The 20872-nt window shown below is 31.4% G+C and overlaps 1 protein-coding gene and 1 pseudogene across 4 annotated transcripts in view; both read left to right on the plus strand.

Annotated features, from left to right (window-relative positions):
• Positions 1 to 20872, plus strand: part of LOC128185976 (usherin-like) — a 48135-nt gene that overhangs the window by 14352 nt on the left and 12911 nt on the right. For all 4 annotated transcript variants that reach the window (XM_052855696.1, XM_052855697.1, XM_052855695.1 and 1 more), the window contains exons 8-15: positions 3567 to 3863; positions 5379 to 5660; positions 5852 to 6043; positions 7489 to 7590; positions 8486 to 8548; positions 10293 to 10589; positions 10791 to 11072; positions 11615 to 11806. In XM_052855696.1, the coding sequence (XP_052711656.1) occupies positions 3567 to 3863; positions 5379 to 5660; positions 5852 to 6043; positions 7489 to 7590; positions 8486 to 8548; positions 10293 to 10589; positions 10791 to 11072; positions 11615 to 11806 (1707 nt within the window). The remainder of the gene's footprint in view (positions 1 to 3566; positions 3864 to 5378; positions 5661 to 5851; positions 6044 to 7488; positions 7591 to 8485; positions 8549 to 10292; positions 10590 to 10790; positions 11073 to 11614; positions 11807 to 20872) is intronic.
• LOC128185977 (ATP-dependent DNA helicase RecQ-like) lies at positions 18505 to 19947 on the plus strand (annotated as a pseudogene).

Here is a 20872-nt window from a genome sequence, read left to right on the forward strand (position 1 = left end):
TAGAGATTTCCATATGACCTTGACTTTTGACCTTTATGTCATTTTGTTCGGCCAAGGTAGACGCTTCCATCCCAAGTGGTCCGAAGTCTCTATGACAAATAATAAAAAAGTTTGAAGTGATTTTATAGAAATGTAAATACTTTCAGGGGCAATAACTACTAGAAGGGGGCCTCAGATCCTTTCGGTATTAATAGATTGAAGAACCCTCTAAGTGTAATGAAGACATTGGTAAAAGTTTCAAGTTTCTCTCTCTTATGGTTTCAGAGGAGTAGCGATAACAATTACTTCGTACACAAAGGGCAATAACTTTGTAAGTTCTGGGAGTTATCACGCAAAGGGTCATTTGGTACCATAACTTTTAATGATCAATAACATAAAGAAAAAATTGTTTCAATATCTCTAGAAACAAAAAAGCTGTCCCTGGAAAAAAAGAGAAGAAAAAAATAATAAAAAACATAAGAAATTCAAAAGGTCTTTCACCTGAAAGGTGGAAAGACCTAATTCTTCCAGTCCTGACGTTATCTTTAAACTCTGTATCTTACTTTTGACCAGCGCCGTGTTTTTTAAATGTTGGTCACTTGGTTAACATCTTTTCAAAAGAGTATTAGACATACACAAAGCGATAACTTTATGTTAACTTGAGTACAACATCGGTACCGAAACTACATGTAAAACTTTAAAGAATTCTCAAGTAATTGATAATGCTGATATCATACTAATGTTGATGTCAAGTGAACATACACCAACATGTACCAAAAGCGCACCCAAAGGTTTAAAAAGAAAAAAATCGTTCAAAAGAACGAACCGGTAAGAGTAATTACGTATACAAAAACACATTGTATATGTCGGGTTGTAGTTTTTTGTGATAAGGAATATAATAAACTCTATGTTCAAATTTAGAACAACTATATTCAGGTTCTTTTAATGATTTAGGATGCACTTATGAATAGAACGGGGTACCGTTATATAAAAGGCCGGGCTTTAGGTTTTTTAGAATGTATTTTTCTTTATGTTATCCACCTTAATAATTGTTCACAAAAAAAAATGTTTCAGAAAACAATTCAGCTGTAGTGGGGTAGTGCATATATATCATTTTCCCTTTAATGTGACTCAAATTCAACTGAATTAACAAAATCATTAGTTTGTAATCAATCTGAAAAATAAATTAAAGAATGAAATAAGTTAGGTTACAAAAATTACACTTCGTCGTTTCTTTCGCATAGCTACATATTTGCAAATCTTAATTGCATGCAGCGTTTGAAAAAGTATTTGAAGGGATTTAAAGAGAAAAACAATCTGAAGATAATTTTTATTCGTTGACAGTCAACCTTGACAAGTACTGCTAAAAAAAGTAGAAACGTTAGGAACAAGAATTGGCGGTGACTAAGATATAATTTTCAATTCCTTAAGAAAACTAATTCAAATCTATTTATGATTATGTGAACACATAGACATTTTTTTATTTTGTATATCTCTTTCTCTCTCTTTCTAAATATTTCAACTAATGAAACGTTAGGAACAAGAATTGGCGGTGACTAAGATATAATTTTCAATTCCTTAAGAAAACTAAATCAAATCTATTTATGATTATGTGAACACATAGACATTTTTTTATTTTGTATATCTCTTTCTCTCTCTTTCTAAATATTTCAACTAATGAATTTTAAAATTTTTAACGCATTGAATCTGTAATCCTATGGTTATTAGATAAACTGTTATACGAAATTAAAAACAGAGAAACTGAAAGAAAGGTTATCTCAGAACACGTGAAACACTGTGCCAGATAATTATGCCAGTGCCAAGTTGGCATTTTTGCCCCTGTCGAAGCTGCATGTATCGAAAAGTTAATACGTTTGAAATATGCTTTATGATAGACTTTTTTTCTTAAAAAAGGAAAAGATACTATATTAAGAATGTCCGGAATATAGGAACATTTCATAGGAATTAACATTGCGATAGAATTTGAACAAAACTCCTACAGGATTTAAAAATCCAATACCAAATCGTATTTTCCAATAGGGATCTGTCGTAATCAAATTCCTGCATAAAATACTTTTCTCCTTAGTTAGTGAGTTAATGATTTTTAGAAAATCCTTTAACATTTCAAAAATCTCCCGTAGGATATTTATTTTTCCTCTGGGGGTTATTTTTCTTTTATTTTAAAGGTAAATATTACGACTGTCGGGTGAGACAGGCTAAATCAAAAGTGGTATAGATATGCATTTTATACTTTGGTCTATAATTTGTTTTCAAGGAATTTCTACGAAACTGCATTTTTACAAGTTTCAAAAATGTAACCTTGACAATACCATAATTATCCGGCACAGTTTTTTGAATTTATGTTTCCATTATTTAAAAGACGTTGACTGATTCTTAAAGCACATTAGAATGATTAGTATCATACTACTATTATATGACTGACAAATGAAATTAAACATGATAGTAACGCTAACCAAAAAGCATTTTCACGCGAAGTAACTCTAATAAAGTTGTTATAAAGGATTCTAATAGGCTCGCTTATCATAGAGATTATGCTTTTAAATCCACAGCAAATAAAAAAAAAATAACCAACTAATCATGCATGTAAAACTAATTCCCTTTACACTTCAGTAAGTATAGGCGTAATAAAACATTTTGAAAAGGTGTTATAATTCCTTTATTCAAATAACTCAAATATTTCCCAAATATATCTCGAATAAAGCGCCTTTGAAAATGCACTCTATTCGAGCTATGACTCCGTTTTGAAAGGTAAATTAATTTTGCGTAGTGTTCAGTGCCTTTGCAAAAGACGAAAAAATGTTATCATTTGCTTTTTTAGGCCTATATCCTCGTTACATGTACTACGTCTCTTAAAAATGCGTTACAACGCTTTTTTCGCGTTATCATGCCTTTATTCGCGTTAACACGTCCTTATAATGCTCTTCTAAAGGTCGGTATGAACCACGTTAAAATGTATCTGTCCCTCCGGTCGGTTTTGTGGGGGTATATGTAGCACGTTCGTTAAAATGCATTACAATGCATATGAAATATGCACTTAACACAAATTTTATGGTACGTGAATTTCACATGAGGCTTCACTTGTATATTCTTGTTTATTGAAAATGAAGTTGTTACATGGAAGTAATCTTCATAACTATTAGAAATATAACTATGACATTTCTTTGTAAATTCATTTTGATACAAACGAACAATTGTGAATATGAAGTTTTAAATGTAAAATGTCAATTTTGTTTTTATCGGAAATTGCCAAACAAATTGGTCTTTTTTTTACTTCTCTGTGTTTTTTATGACAACTTTCAAACTTAATTGAAAAAAATTGTAACGTATCGAGGAGTATCGAACTCTTCTTTTAAATGATTTTTTAGACGTGGCTATTTGGGTTTTGTTTTTGCACATCTTGCCCCCCCCCCCCTCCGAAAAAAAAATCAAACTATGGATACGAAAGAAGCGCAAAAGGTTTGTCAACAGTTATGATTGTCTCCAAAAGTCCTTGAAAAATGTAATATATTCTGCTGTATTTTATGTTTATTATGAGATGAATTGTATTCAATTAACGTGTTTTTCAGATACTGTACTCGCTCCCAACATAACGAAACTTACTAGTACAACGTCAAAAATATCAGTATACTGGAGTCATCCAAACACTCAATATGATCTGGTGTCTAACTATGAAGTGACCTGGAAAGTGAATGGGAGTTCTGTAGAGACGTCAGGTCTTCTTGAAAGGACAGTTAAGGAGTATACTGTCTCTCGTTATTTGATTGCAGGACAACTCTACATAGTAAATGTTATCTGCCATACGGATCGTTCAAACCCTTCATCTCACACTGCTGTTTCCTCTGATGACGCCTCCATTAGATTAAGTATAACTTATAATATTATTGTAATTGTGACAGTCATCAACTTCACTGCTATATATCTAGTGTTTTCTACACAGTTATAGACTGTCCCAAATTATTGTTTCCCTGAGATTTGGACAATTACTTTTAAAAATTACACACACATGTGATTAAAATCGGTAAAAGGAAAAAAATTCAGATTGTTGTATCGAAACATTATCATTTTTCATACTCGTCTGATAAATTCACAGAAACGACGACAAATTTCTTACAGAAATTTACAATGAAAAATCTGAGATCTAAAGAAAACCTTGCACAGTTTCTGAACGTTATCAATTGGGTAATTTAATGTGTTTTGCAATTGTTACATAATTTTATGCTCCGTGTATATGTTTTGTTTATTTTTTTATATATCACTTACCTTGTATAATTTGTGCATATTTCATTCATATCAAATGCTATTTTAATAATGTTATGTTTTAAATTTGTAGATAAGTTATTTTGTATATACGTTTTTAAAATAGAAAAAAAGAAGAAAAAAAGAAATATTCAAATGTCGCAATAATGATTTAACTTAATAATTAGTTAATATTATTTTTATGTCGAAATCTTTAAATACCTATTTCTTTATTTTTCAAATTAACGTCAATTGTTAATTAAGCCTCACAGGACCGCTTAGTATTTTAATTACATAATTCAACCTGTTTTGACATCTTACTGGCACCTGTGAGCGTTTTAATTACATAATTTGAACAGTGGTTATTAACACTAATTATAATTATTGTTACCTGTTCATTTCATTTTTATCCACGCCCATAGGTAATTAAACATCCAATTATATTTTATATTTCGGGATTAACTTTACGGGCGTGACTTTGTAATTATCGTCGAAATAAAACCAAAAGCCAAACGCAAATTGTGACCTTTTGACATTTGCGATCTAAATTAATAAACTCGATATTTTGGCCTTATTTCAATATGTGGTTTTATTTCGAAGTCCCCGAAGATCCTTTATTCCCCGGTACCTCAGCAAAGCGAGCACATGGAGAAAACCGTTATAAAACAATGCAAAATCCCCCTAAACGTTTTTGTTTTCACGGGATATGATTATTTACTACTACTTAATGACATAGCTAAGATATTCAGTCATCTTTCAGTAATATTTCAATTAACTTAAATGGACAGCTTCATTTGAGTTAAAATATGTATTACAATCTGACAAGATAATGTGGTGTTTAATGTTTCAGAGGAGAAATCCTGAAATTGTTTTAAACTTTCTTATAAATTCTGTTTGAACCCTGAGAATTTATAAAATATGAGTAATGTAACAAGTTGTTCATCAACGATATCTTGTGCCTGAGTTAAAAACTCCATTATTTATTTAACAACATCTTACATCATATGAAAATACACCCTAAATTCATTTATCTTTATCACATTTATTTGAAATAAAAACAATGATTCATATTCTTTTTAATTTGTTTTAAAAAAGAGAGGTAAATTACGAATGGATAAATTTGAATTTATTTGTCGTTTCAGTTCCACAATACCCCGGATACCTACTATCAAGAGAATGTGACTTTTCTCATGATAACTTGCTTTTGAAATGGGAACCCCCTGTCGACACCTTTGTTACCAGATATGAACTAAGAATCGATGGTAAAACATATACTACAAGAAATTTCTTTCCTATGTTACAATTCACTGGAGAAGTTTTTCTTCCTGCATGGCGTTATAATGTAAGAATCATTACCGTCAGTGGTACAGACAATGTCAAGAAAAGCATTGCAAGAACTCGATGGATATTAACTATTTCAACAAGTAAGAACATTATAATCAATGGGAAAACAAACTATTCAAACAAGAAAGAAGAATATAATTTAATTCAATCCGTCTGTTGTACAATTTATTTTTTTATTAATGGTTATACCGTGATTATTATTATCATAATTATTATTAATCTTATCATTATCATTTCAATATTGATTGACACTTTCTTTGAATTTGTATAGAGCCTGGTCCGCCTACTGATGTAAAATGTGTAGTAAATCCACTAGATACCTCTCTTGATATATCATGGATACCTCCAATCAACCCTAACGGAGTAATTGTTCAATATCAAATAAATATCAATCCGGGGGAAATGGACCAGGTCAACATATCATCCACGTCAACAAAGAAAACTATCAAAAACTTACTTCCAGGTACGTTTTATATTGTTTAATATGTCAGAAATGGCATGTGCAAAATTTAAAAAGACTTTGAATTATTGATATGATGCAATTTTGGTTATTTAATCCGACTGAATAAGTTCTCGATGGATATATATAAATGATCGTATTTTAAAAAATAGACTTTTAAATGTATGGCTGTATTAGAATTTATAATGGTTTGCAGAGACAAAGTGTTATATCCATTGCAATTGCGTTTTTTTTTTCGAAAACAATACCCTATTTTGATTTGATTTTTTATTTTTAATTTTCAAGCGAATAAATGTGGTTTACAAAAGTCAGTACCACAGCACCGGTATCGTATTGTCAACTCATTCAGCAGTTAATGTCTTTGCTGTTTAGATCATTTATCTCATTGCATTCCTCCCGGTTCAATTCCTGGCAAAATTCATGGAACAGTACCGGTGTGTCGTTGTCCGAAGAAAACGTAGAAGAAATTCGATTATTAAGATACATGCAGCACTATCAACTACGAATTACTCACTGCGTGTTTGAAAAGACAAATATATAGGGGAAATGCGGGACCCGTGTTTCATGTACTCTTTCTGTGAAAATATCTGCTGGATACACCTCTGGATATTTTGACTAAATTGAATACATCATTCATATCATGTAAAACGTGAAAGCTTACATGTAATTAAATGATTAAAACGTTATAATATCACCACAGAACAATCTAAAGGCATCGTGAAAATCAGTTTATACCTTATTGGGAGTTGATTTTAATCAACTCTCCTATGCAGTTATTCTGGCAAACCAAAAGTAAAATAGTGTTTGGACTAAAGCACTAATCATCTCCGCTGGCAAAGTAATGTATGCTGAAGCATTGTTTTTCAAGGACACTTATCAATAAACACTTTGAAAATAGTCAGATTTTATATAATACGAACAATTATGATATTTTTATAGTCTCATGTATTCCTACGCCAGAGTTTAATATAGTCTCGTTCAATCAAACGCTCGGCTTTTTCTGTAAATCTCCGTCAAGCAGAAAGGCTCTCTTGCTTGTCGGAGATTAACGGAGACAGCCGAGCGTCTGGTTGAACGAGCCTAGAGCTCGATATGAATAGTGCTTGGATCCATAAAATTTTTAGAATTGCTTATACATAATTTGAAATCCATCTTTAAATATTACACAACATGATTCATTAAGGGTTTCTCGAATTTTTTGTCGGAAAAGTCTAAAATTCATATAATAAGAAAGTGCGTAATTTAAATACAGTCTAGAAACTAATCGCCATGCAAGATAAATTTATTTGAAATAAATGATAATCGATAAAGTCAACTCCGTCAGTACTTCAGTACTTTGATGTTATTTATTGTATTTATATTTCTATTAAAATATGTTTATTTGACATCTTTAATTTGCGCCGGTAAGATACTGTTTTCTCTTTTTGACGTTGTCATTTATTTTATAGAAAATACGTACACATTTGCTGTACGCACAATTAACAATGCAGCAGAATCCATCAGTGTTAGTTCCCCAAGTCATGAAGTTTCCTGTAAACTTAAAGCTGAGAGTAAGGATTTGTTTCATGGTGTTCACGAGAATATGAAACTACAGTAAAGCTCAGTTATAGCAAAGTCCAAGGGATCAGTGGATTTACTTCGTTATATCCGTAACTCGTTATATCCGTTTAACATTCTCGTTATATTAACTATAGCGAATTCACTATATACATGGGTTTTTTTCTCCAAATTGCAGTTTTTGTAAATTGGGGCTTAGAATGAAAATACATTCTTTTGATACATTTAATGATCGGATTGTAAATTTAAAAAATTATGTGAAAATAAATTTATTAAAACTTTTTTGTTAAATAGTAGTGAAAACTTTGTTAAGTTTAAAGAGATTCGCTACAGTGTTAAATTCCTTTACCAGTCACATCTACAGGACCCAAAATCAGTTCGCTATATCCGTAAATTCGTTACATCTAAATTCGTTATAACATAACATTTTGTTAAGATTATAAAAAAGTTTTGCCAGGGGCTAAAAAAACCGTTGATATATCCGATAATTCGCTATATCCGTGTTCGTACTAAACGAGTTTTACTGTATTTGATTATTCATTATGAATTTATATATATATATATATATATATATATATATATATATATATATATATATATATATATATATATATATATTCTACATAATTTGTAGTTGCCCAGCATGGTTTATACTTGATAGGCTTTGAAATGTTATGATTTTTACAATAAATGTTAGAAAAATTAATATCAAAAATTTAATATTTACAGATTTTGAAAAAGAGTTAAAAACCTTTATTCAGCGATTTGGCCCATTGCCATATCTTGTGTCTTGTTTTGTGAATAAGCTTACTTAAAATTTGTCAAAAAGTATGTTTCAATTTGAGAACATATAATAAGATATACTATATCTGTCTTTTTTATTTTTAGTTGAAACTTCTTCTAAGCCACAGACAACATCAGCTATGATAACAACACAATCGGAGACCAATGGTAAACCTGATCGATTTGTAATTTTTCAAATTCTATTTCTAAATTTTCGCTTTTTGTAAAATTAGTTACTTTGTTTTTGCTTTTGGTCTGATTGGAAGATGAATCAGTTGAATGGTGGTAAGCTTTGGTAAATGTGATTGGGATCATTATTTAATAATTATATTGATCTAAGCCTTAGTTATAATGCAAGTTTAAAGATTGATTGTTTCAAATTTACTGATAATGAGCAATGATATAAGTGTTGTAATTTATGATGATGGATCTTCATTCTTATTAAAACAACATCTCTTATGTATACATACAGGGTGATCAAAAATATCTGATACTGGTTTGAATGCCCATTACAGTTTCAAGGAACAAATTTAAACTAAGTAAAACATACCGCATGAATATACAAGGGGTTCAGTTTTATAATATGTAGGTTAAGTGCAGCACTTTGCATGCTTTACCTAGCAGAGTTGGGAAATTAAAAATTAGCATCAAAATAGCAGAATTACGTTCTATGGTTTACGTGACGTTTTTTCGATTTGCAGCAGAAAAATAGTTTTTTTAACACTTGCCATCGCACCCTCTTTTTCACTTCTGTTTGGTTCCTTTCCACATTTCACTCATTTAGCAGATCGAATACTTAAGATTACATGTATAAAGATGCATGTAATAACTTGATCATTTAACGACATCAAATGACCCGACCCCCCCCCCCCTCCCCCCCACCCAAGGTTTTCACTAGGGTTATGAGTAGCACAGCAGTAACTCATCATCCGGGCTCAACTCTAAAGGAAATGAAACTTTCCTCAACTTTGTTCCAAGCCACACAACCATTCGTGATGTGTTTAGGATAGTTACATTTCTCAAGCTTTGGTCTACTAATATTCACAATTATGTTATTTTGGATATCAATGAATACACTTCTTGCTAACATATTTAACTGTTTAAGATGACCAGTTCAAGAACCTGGACAAAACAGAGATCTTGATTTTCTTTACATGTTGTCCATAGTTGTCCTTATTTCTTTTTTCACTATATAAGCCTGTATGGTGAGCTTTATTTTCTTCTATCTTTACTTCTTTGCTACCCTACTTCTCTAAAAAGGTTTTATATGTCTGTAAAATACATCTCTTCAAAGAACAGTTTAAGGTGAACGAGTCTCAAAGTACAATAGCTTGGTTTGGTAGCCATTTGGTAAAGATGGGGCACCATGAAAAACCCAACACAAATTTTATGACGTCTTTCTTCTTTTTTTTTTAGTAAATCTTTTTCGCACATTACAAATGCTATAAAAATTTATTCACTGGAGAATAGAATTATACCTAATTTAAGAATTTACCTCCTCGGAAAAGAGTTTTTTAAAGTTTTTAAATAGTAACAGAATTTATGGATCACCCTGTATAACGTATTGTCTAAGATTATCTAGATATTAACCGGTTGATTAATTTGTTTGCATATCTTATATCTAAGGTTCTTTGGCTAACACTTTTTTTTGTAATTGTATTATTGTTAATAGAATAACATATGTTAGAGATAAAGTATTTCTCCATCAAGCACTTGTATATTTTTGTTCCAAAATAGGTATCATTTTCTCAAAATAATTTGATGCAGAATATGTTTTCTGTCGTTTTCTTTTACTTCTAGATTGGTTTGGATTGTTGTTATTTAGTGTACAAACGGTATCTTTCATCTTGATATTCATTTTCTATGTATAAACAGGAAATTGTTATTGCATAATTGTATTTTACATTATCAGAAACCGGACTAATTCCCATCATAACTGATCTTACTAGCACAACATCGTCGATTACCGTACACTGGAGCCATCCCAGTAATCATTCTGAACTTGTAAATAATTATGAAGTGATATGGAGAACGGAGGAAACCTCGACAGAGTCGACGGGTCTTCTTGATAAGAGTGTGAAACAATTTTCGATATCTCGTTATTTGATGGCTGGACAACTATACATAGTAAATGTGATCGCTCATGTTGATATAACATATGTTTTAGCTAGAAGTGCAGTACACTCAATGGACGCTACCGTTAGATTAGGTATGATATTTCAAAATTCTCTTTTCAATTGGAAATAAATACTTTAAAAAATTCTTTGGCGTTATGTGTGCTCTTTTGTTTAAAATTTACATTGTAACACTTTCAACAGTAAAACTTGTTTTTGTTATTCTGATTTACAAGAAAAAAGCAACAAACATATTCATTTCAAAAAGATACAAATGTAATAATATGTCGTTTCAGTTCCACGATACCCCGGATACCTTATTTCAAGAGAATGTGACTTTTCTCATGATAACTTGCTTTTGAAATGGGAACCCCCTGTCGACACCTTTGTTACCAGATATGAAGTAAGAATCGATGGCAAAACATATGCTACAAGAAATTTCTTTCCTATGTTACAATTCACTGGAGACGTTTTTCTTCCTGGATGGCGTTATAATGTAAGAATCATTACCGTCAGTGGTACAGACAATGTCAAGAAAAGCTTTGGAATAACTCGATGGATATTAACTATTTCAACAAGTAAGAGAAAATAGCTACTTTAAGCTTTCAACCAATTATTCTTAACATTTGATAAAGAGGTTGTTTTATGATCTTGTATATTGTTATCAGTTTTCATCATTTATTTGAAAACATAGATTTTCTTGATTTGTGAAAGCTCATGATTTGTGGGGTTTCTATCTCAAAATGTTTGCAAGAGGATAGAAAACAAGCAACGAGCTTGATAAGATCCTATTTTATATGTAAATTTATAATGTATGAACGTATTATACAAACGATCTTTATAAAAATTTTAAATGTTAAATAAAAAGTAATTAAGACGTCATTGCATTGTAATATGAGATAAAAGGTTAATGTACATGTATAATAAAATTTTCATTTTTTACTGTGTGAAAAAAAACATTCAATTTTTCGATTAATTATTAATATCTCATCAGTATAGAACTAATGAGGATAATGTTAATAATAATGAAGAAGAAATAATTTTTACTATTATTATTATTATTATTATTATTATTATTATTTATCTTAGTTTTGTTTTATATTTTTCTAATTCATTACAGAGCCTGGTCCACCAACTGATATAAACTGTGCAGTTAATCAAATAGAAGACTCCATTGAAATATCATGGAAAGCCCCAACTAACCCTAACGGAGTTATTATTCAGTATCAGATAAATATTAATCCAGGAAATCATGATCAAAAAAACATATCATCTGGTACAACTAAGAAAATTATAAAATACCTACTTCCAGGTATGGTATTTAATATCATTCAAATTACTACATGTATGCATACTCTGCAATTATCCTTTATAATTTACTTCATTAAGGTAAACAACTTTTTTTTATTTCATACAGCTATCCGTTCATGTTTTTTTTCTCATCTTGTTGGGGTTACAGGTGTAACCAACACCCATTTGATAGATATATTCTATGTTTATGGCATCATATTTTGTAAAAAAAAAAAATTGCGTCATAAATGCATAACTTTCTTATTATGTAAACTTTATCGCCCTATGAAAATATATGTTAAAATCCAAAAATTAAGCTTCCTTTTTTTCAATAGTAATTTGGTTATTTGTAATGGCTGATAGATACACTGTACTTGTGTGACCTTCCGTCATTAGGAATCTTTTTTGGGGGGGAGGGGGGCAAATCCAAGATACAGAACAATTACCTGTACACAATTCAAAATGCAAAAAAGGTTCCTTAATCCTTATCTTCCTTCCAAAACACAAACATATGTAAAAACAAAAAAAGGAAGTAAAATGGAAAGACTGACAAAGCAACACGCTTTGCTGCAAAGGAAATACAGTGATATTTAAATAGATATGATTAAATATTTATTTCTTAATACAATGTGTGATGCAAATTTTGTTGGTGTCTAAACATATTAATGTTCTTCTTAAACAAAATCAATTCATAACAAAGTGAAAGATTCACATTGTAAAAACTTGATAAACTGTAGTTAAGCATTAGAGTATGTACTTATTTTACTTTTATATAAAAAAAAAAACCATCTTATTTGGGTTTAAATACAACGCAAACTTACAATGTAATGTCGTCGTGTTTGTTCATATGCTTTGGAAATTATTAAGATATTCAAAAATAAATCATTTTAGTTTTTCCATATTATTTTTAACATATTAAAATACAATATCCGCAACGTTATTTTTTTTACAAGATAAACGATAGGATATGATTTACGCACAATATGGTAGGATTAACGCATGATGGAACAGTATACACGCACGATAGTATAGGTTTAACGCACGATAGGATAGGATTGATACACGATAGGAAAAGATAAACGATTTTCATGATAAACATATAATCGCTTTAAACGATCATATTGAATAAACTGATGATAGCAGAATTTGAAAAAAAATATACGTACGAATAAAGATATTGTGGAATTTCTTTTTAATAACAATTGTGGTTAATTATCGCTGCATCATTTACAGAGTGTATCAAATTGACCAGTTAATATTTTTTAAACTTAAATTATGAGCTTAAATGATCAATAAATGTTAACATTGTTTTCATTACCGATTACCCTAACCGATCGCCGCGAATATTTCAGCCCGAGATCAAATCACACGGAAAATAACGGGTTCAATTTTAAGAATATAAAAATCCTACTCTTGTTTAAAGTAAATATAAAATCTATCATAAATACATTTCTTTGTGTTTAAGAAAATGATGCATTAAAAACAAATCATATTACATACGAGTTAAATAAATATAAATTATTTGTGCAGATACACATTCTGTGTACGATTTGTTAACATTGTTTTCATTACCACACACCCTAGCTGACTGCCGAGAACATTTCAGCCCGTAATCAAATACCACACAGAAAATAACCGATTTAATTAAGACACAACTCTGATTTAATCAGATAATAAATAATATTATAAATACTTTTGTTTCTGTAAAATATAATGCATAAAAAACAAATTACATTGCATAAAAGTTAAAAGTTTACGCAGGTTTACATTCCGCATACGATTTAATATATTCAATAAACAGATAAATATGTTACCTTGTTCCTAAGAACTTCGATAGTATACATTAATTTTTTTCATTTTCAATGCTAACAGATATGTTTTCTTGTAATATTAGTTAATTTTGATATAATAAATTAAGAAATTAATATCATGATAGAATTCTGGATAAGATTTTACAATTCTTGTTTGATAAATGTTCGTATACAGTGCACTGAATGACCCGCTACTTTGAATTAAATTTACTTGCTTATGAAAGGCACAAAACTAAAAACACGATAGGATTAACAGAAAAACCGTTAAAATTGAACGATAACCCTGATAGGATTAACGCACGAGAAGATATGATTAACGCACGGTAGAACAGTATACACGCACAATAGGATACGATTAACGCACGATAGAGCAGAATATACGCACGATACGATAAGATTGATACACGATACGATAGGATTGTAAAACATAGCGTTGCTGGTACTGTAATTTGCTCAAAGAAAGTTACTTTCTGCAATCAGATTTACAAGGTTAAAATATTATTAATGTAAGAAATAATATAAACGACGGTTTTTCGAATCTTCATGACAAACGTGCATAAGGTTTTTTTTTCCTTATTTGTAAATCATTAAACAAGGTGAGCTTATAGACATGTATGTTTAATCGTGATTATATGCTATTCTAAACAGATGAAAATCCTTTTGTGTCATTATTTGATATATTCCACTGACCAAAACAAGGTCAATATAACTATCTATCTTGTTTAGAATCACAGGTACTTAAAACAATCCCTACACAATAGTATTCTTTTTGTGAGTTAATATAGGGATCTCAAACAAAACAGCCTCTATACACAGAATAATCTCCATGAGATTCATCGAGACTGATAATTTTTTTACGGACGTCTCTTCCGAATCTCAGACCAGTGCCACACAAAGTGATTTGGGAAAATTTGCCCCCACGTCGGCCGGTTGTTACATGTACGATAGAAATGCCTATATTTGAATCAACTGCTGGCTTCACTTTTTCACTTCAGAAATCCTTTTAACTCTCAATCGTCATAAAACGGATGTTTCCTATCTTTAAATGGTTTAAATCCCAAAAAATATATACTTGTTGATTTTTCAATTCAGTTTCATATGTCAATGTCGCCTATAGTCTGTTTCTAAACAATTCGTACCATGGTTTATATAGAAAACTTTGCGTAGACAAACAAAACCTTTTCAAAACGCTTTAAAACGACGATTTTTGTTGCATCAAACATTAAACATGGTACTCACATGCAATAAAATAAATTTGAGGCTTATAATTACACAGTGTTTTAAAAATACTTTTTGAGTAAAAAGTTAATTTCAAAAATATTCATAATTTTTCAACATAATTATTTTCACTTAACCTTTCCTATATTTATATTGAAAACCTCCCAGAAAGAAAAGAAATGTTTTAAATGAATAATCTTATTTAATCTACAGAAGCTTCTTAATGAATTAGATTAAAATGCACTGTATCCATGTTAATCAGTGCATCTTCTGATCTTGTGAAGTTTCTTAGATAGTTGGCAGAGTTTCTTCTTTAACTTCTCTGGGAATTTAGCTTCAATAGCTTGCTTGACTCCCTCCAGAAACTGTGTCGAATGTGAGACACGACAGTGCAGCTATGGAAGTAAGGCATGTTCTTTTGTATGATCCTGGCAACAATAATCTCCATGCGCTTTTTGATTTCTGTGATGTCTTCTTCCATTGGCAAAAACTTCTGTAGAGGTATATTAACAGCATTCACACAACTGTCTGACAAGTGAGTGGTTGGGATTCTGTTTTCAGATCCATAAGCCAAAGCCCAGAGCATCATCTTATTATGTCGCTCTGTACTCTGATGGCATGCTTTTATCACTTTCCCCACATTGTCCCAGGTTATGCAATATCCAGGTGAAAAGGGCGCTGGAATACAGAAACGTGCATTTTATTTGTCTTATAATAACTTTCATTAACAGAAATATTTAACTGCAATTCAATCTTTCAATCATTATACTCAATATATATGTATAGTACTCGATACCTATATCAGAGGCACTGTTGGGTTCTACATCCTTTGAGACGGAGTCATCCAAGTCATCCATGGAAGGTAGCTCCTTACAAGGTTCGTGCTTCTGTTCCATACGACTGAACAAATTCCTCAGAACTTAGTTCACTTATGTCTGTATCGGTTGCATTCTCCACAAATACCGGAATCCCAATGCGCCCGTTTCCATTTGGTGCCATAAATCACAGTCAAATTATAGGAATCAAACGCTTTTGAAAGGACACTCTTTTTATAAAAAAAATACTTATCATTAACAATAGAATAATAAATTGAAATACCCCAATAACCCTTTTTGAGGACATCAAATCTTCATCTGAATGCACTCTTAGCTGGAATATCAATCTCAGGGCTTTGTGTTTGCTAGTGCATATCCCCAATCGGTTCATGTGCAGAAATGCCTTTGAATTATATATTATATTTCATATTAAATAACTTACTGAAAAGTTTAACAAAATATTTACTTAATAACAAATAACGAACAACAATTAAAACACCTTTCTCTGTGTTCCACATCTCCATAATTCAATAGAATTCAAGCCCTAGACAAATTTCACCTTCATTGGAGAATACAAATGAAGAAGGAATGCAACTGCAAGTCCAACTCCTGGAGCCAATGCTTTGTTGCAGATTCTGAAATATATGTTACAAAATAAATGAATACATAATTATCACTATAGCAAGAAACACAGTTACATGTACTTATTTTAGATATATTGTTAATACAAGTAAATACATGTACAATGTTAAATTCAAATTACATGTTTGTAATTAATATCTATGTATTTAATAACAACATATTTACCTTGATCGAAGATCTTTCTCATTAGAAGGACTGGTAACAGTGGCAATCAATGCTGCATACAAGATGGGAATGTACTTTGCAACATCAGCCAAAATAGCTGTCCACTTTTGATGTTTTTTAAGGTGCACTTCTTAAGAAGACTTTCTTCTTTGTCATCCAGAAAATTCCTCCCACCTTTTCTTATTTCTTTCTTTACTAGGTGCTCAACTGCTGTTCTGGCTCCAGCGTAATTGAATTATAAACATGTAAACGCTTTCCTGTACTCATAATGCTCAATGCACCTGCAGGCGTATCCAACGTTTTTAACGAAAAATAATATAAAATATAACAATGTACATGTCCTTTTTTTGATTGCCAACTACAGTAGAAAGCTACATGCATTTGTGTGTGAAACTAAATGTTTGATACTTTGACACCTTTCATGATCTAGAAAAGAATGGGGTTGTGGATGGAGGGGGTTGAGTTCCAGAAAAATCAAAAACATTAAATTTACATTATAATTAATTACCTACAATATGCATCGGAACACCTCATCCCCACCCTCACTCCCGACAAACATATGTATACTTTTGTATCAAAACACTTTGTGGTTATGAGAGGGCCATTAAACATACAACATTAAACATTAAACATTTGTGTTAACAAAAAATCTGAAACAGTTAAGAAAGTTTAAATTCGCCCATGGAAAGAATTTTTGAGCTCGAATCAATTTTCTCTATATAAGTAATTATAACTGAATGATTTGTGTGTGTTACTTACTTTAACATCTTGGAACTTTGAAGGAGTACTTCCGACAGGTCGAAATATCTTGCTTTTTTGGGGTGTCTTCACAGGCGTCAACCTTCGTTTGTAATCTATCTTCCTATGTGCAGTACGTCACACGATCGTTTTCGCGCCAAATGTCAGCGTTCCCATTAACAGAGTTATGGACGAGAAGGATATTTCTGAAACGTTTGAGTCACTGAAAAACGTGTAAAATTTTCGATTTCATCTCAAAACAGAACAAAAAGCAGCCCCCATGGCTTAATGAACAAGCAAAACGTCTTTGCTCTGTTACAAACAGGTTATTGGAAATCCATGTGCTTACTCTATCCCCTTTGTTACTTGACGAGGTAAGTCAGTATATATAATTTGTAATTGCAAGTCTATATTTTAAATACAGTACTTAACAATTCTTATCTACTTTTGATAAATGCCTATGAAAGTGGTTCGCCATCCCACCCCACACCCCAAGTAACTATGACTATGAAACTATGAAACTGTTTTTGAAGGGGGGGGTGAAATATATTTTTATACACTTGGTTTTTTAAAAAAAATATGGACCCCTCACTCCTACTAATTGGTAAACATTCTGTCATTTTGTATTGCATAATTTGTTGATCTGCACTAACTACTGAAGACATTTTAATTTCCAGCGCTTGACTGGGACATTCAGCATGTAGCAGTTGGGTATCACTTCTGAAATCTCTAATGGCCGACCAGGTGACCACGCTAAAGAAATAAATATACAGTCAATTTCTATAAAACCAGATATGTGCACAGAAGCTATTGCAGGTAAATTTATTTTTATTATGTATATTTCCAAAATCTTTAATAAAGAATAGATTAATAATAATCTTAAAATATTGAATTTTTTAAAATGTCCATGAGCTGACTATTTACATGCTGAAATTACTGAAAATCTGCCTCAGACCCACTTTAACAACTCAAAAATCTCTCAGAGCCCCCCCCCCCCTGGAAATTTTTTATTTTTTATGCATTTATATGTAGATGTGTATTTTTTATTTACAGGTATCAAAGACGGAATGTTCTCAGTGTTGTTTATGTCCCCTGAGTCAGTCAGATCAAAGTTGTTGAGAGAGATATTTCTTAGTGGTAGCATGCAGAAACGGGTTTGCTTGCTAGCATGTGATGAGGCACACTGTATATCTGAGTGGTATTAATCGACAGAATTATCTTGATTTTTACAAAAAAGTTATTGCACATAAATTGCTATTCAAATTGATGAAGTTGTTAAAACTCTGTATTTTTTAATAAACACTTGCCCTTATAATTTCAGGGGAGAAGATTTTAGACCTGCATATAAAGATGTGCTACACATGCGGAGTATGTTTGTGGATGTGCCAGTTCTGGCAGCAACAGCAACTTGCGATGAAAAGGTCCGCAAATACATTTTCACATCATTGGCTCTTGATGATGAATCTTTGACAGTGGCTGTTGTTCCTGACCGGTAGGATAATATTCAAATATATATAACATCATTCTGCCTTATCCAGTAACCATTTCAACTATGATGAGCTTTGATTTTTTTACATTGATTTTTATAAATTGCAGTAATTTTTGTGTTATATTTGCATTTTTTTCTTGTAAAATTTACTTATCATTACAGATATCCCTCCACCCATTCATGAAATTAAAGTTTTTGCTGTATTACGCCCCCCCCCCCCCCATTCATAGATTAGAATTTTCATTACTGGTGGGCGGTTGGCGAATTTCTTTTTTGTAAGATTCTTTTCAGAGGAGTCTGCTCTACCCTATGTTTTTTCCCATGTATATATATTTATTTCATAACACACAATTTTGAGGCAATTTTGGTACTGTTACCCGAGTGGGGTTCTATACATGCCTTGAGATACACATACTTTTATCAATTGAGGATTTTGTTGACGTCATACTGGCCAAAAAATATTCCAATAAAATCTTGACATTAGGGAATCCAAACAGGATCATGAAAAGAATTGAAATGGCTTGTGGACTTATTATAAAGAGATTATATTTGTTTGAAGAAAATAATTGTATATTGCAGGCAAGAATCACTGTATACTAGTTAATGAGTTTTTCATCTTTTGACAAGACTGAAATATTATAATTAATATACATATTACCTTACAAATTACATTAAGGTCTGTGACTTCAACTGCCACCCTCTACAACATGTTAAGGACTGTCCACTTCTACAGGAGAAATCTGTTCGGATCATTGACATGTTTTATCACAACATTGATGAGGAGAGCAGTCAAAGAATATTACAGTCTTTTAAAAACAATGACAGTTAACCTAAATGCTTGTTTTCAACAGTCGCCTTTGGGTAGGAGCTCAAATTCCAAATGTGTAACTTCTAGTTCATTGGGGAGTTCCCAAGTCTGTCTTTTGCGGCAGGAGGTTGGACGAGGCGGAAGAGACGACAGAAGTGCGTACACTATATGATTTGCTAATGGCATGGTAAACACCATAACAAATGAAAAAATGATCACTATAACAAAATCTTCTATACAGAGGAAGATGTGCACATGAGGATAAAAGGAATGACAGTCTATCACCTTCAGGAAAGTGGACAAAATTACACTGGCAATGAAAAATGCAAATCTTCAAAATGCTGCACTTTCTGCTCAATGAAGTGCAACTGGAATGGCCACACCAGTATTAAAGATGAGTTTGGGATCCCATAACGCCAACTGTTTATGTAGAACGAGATCCTTAATTCCGATTTCCAATAAAAAATATAATAACATGTTGCCAGTCTTTGTTGCACACAACTAAATATGCATTTTTATCTAAGGACAAACTAGCCTTGTTTAAAAAAAAAAGAACATTTTTTCCCCTATAGATTTCATCTAAAATCTGAGTTCTTTTCATGTTTATTTCGAACATGAAACAATTGGAAGAAATTACATAAGTATTCTACTAAAAAAAACTGTGTAATTATATAGTAAGCCTATAATGTATTATATTGAATGTGAGTGTCATGTTTAATGTTTGATGCAAAATAAATTGTCGTTTGAATGCGTTTTAAAGATTCTGTTCATCCGCGCACAGTTTTCTATATAAACCGTGGTACGAATTGTCTAGAAACAGACTATAAGCGACATTGACAGGAACTTTTCTGCGTTGGAGGTGTGAATGAATATGAAACTAAATTGAAAAATCAACAAGTATATATTTTGTGGGATTAAAATCATTTAAAGGTAGGAAACAAACGTTTTATGACGATAGAGAGTAAAAAGGATTTCTAAAGTGAAAAAGTGAAGCGGGCAGTTGATTCAAATATACGTATTTCTATCGTTACAACTGGCTGAAGTGGGGGTAAATTTTCCCGAATCACATTGTGTGGCACTGTTCTGAGATTCGGAAGATGTTCAGTCTCGACGAATCTCGCTGAGATTATACACAGAAGAGTTTTAAACATTTCGAAGTTATAAGAAGTTAAAGTTTACCAATAATCTGCAATGTGAACATTTATTCTTTTGAATTGAAGCATTTAAAGCGAGTTAAAATTATTTTGTATTCTATGCTATTGTAGGATATGACGAATGAGAATCTATGAGATGTTATGCTATGTAACGAGATTTTAATGCTAAGCTATGAGATTTTAATGCTAAGCTATGAGATTTCAATGCTTTTCTACGAAATTTCAATGCTATGCTATGGTAAGGTATA

Source organism: Crassostrea angulata, chromosome 5, assembly GCF_025612915.1.
Source record: "Crassostrea angulata isolate pt1a10 chromosome 5, ASM2561291v2, whole genome shotgun sequence".
Taxonomy (NCBI): domain Eukaryota; kingdom Metazoa; phylum Mollusca; class Bivalvia; order Ostreida; family Ostreidae; genus Magallana; species Magallana angulata.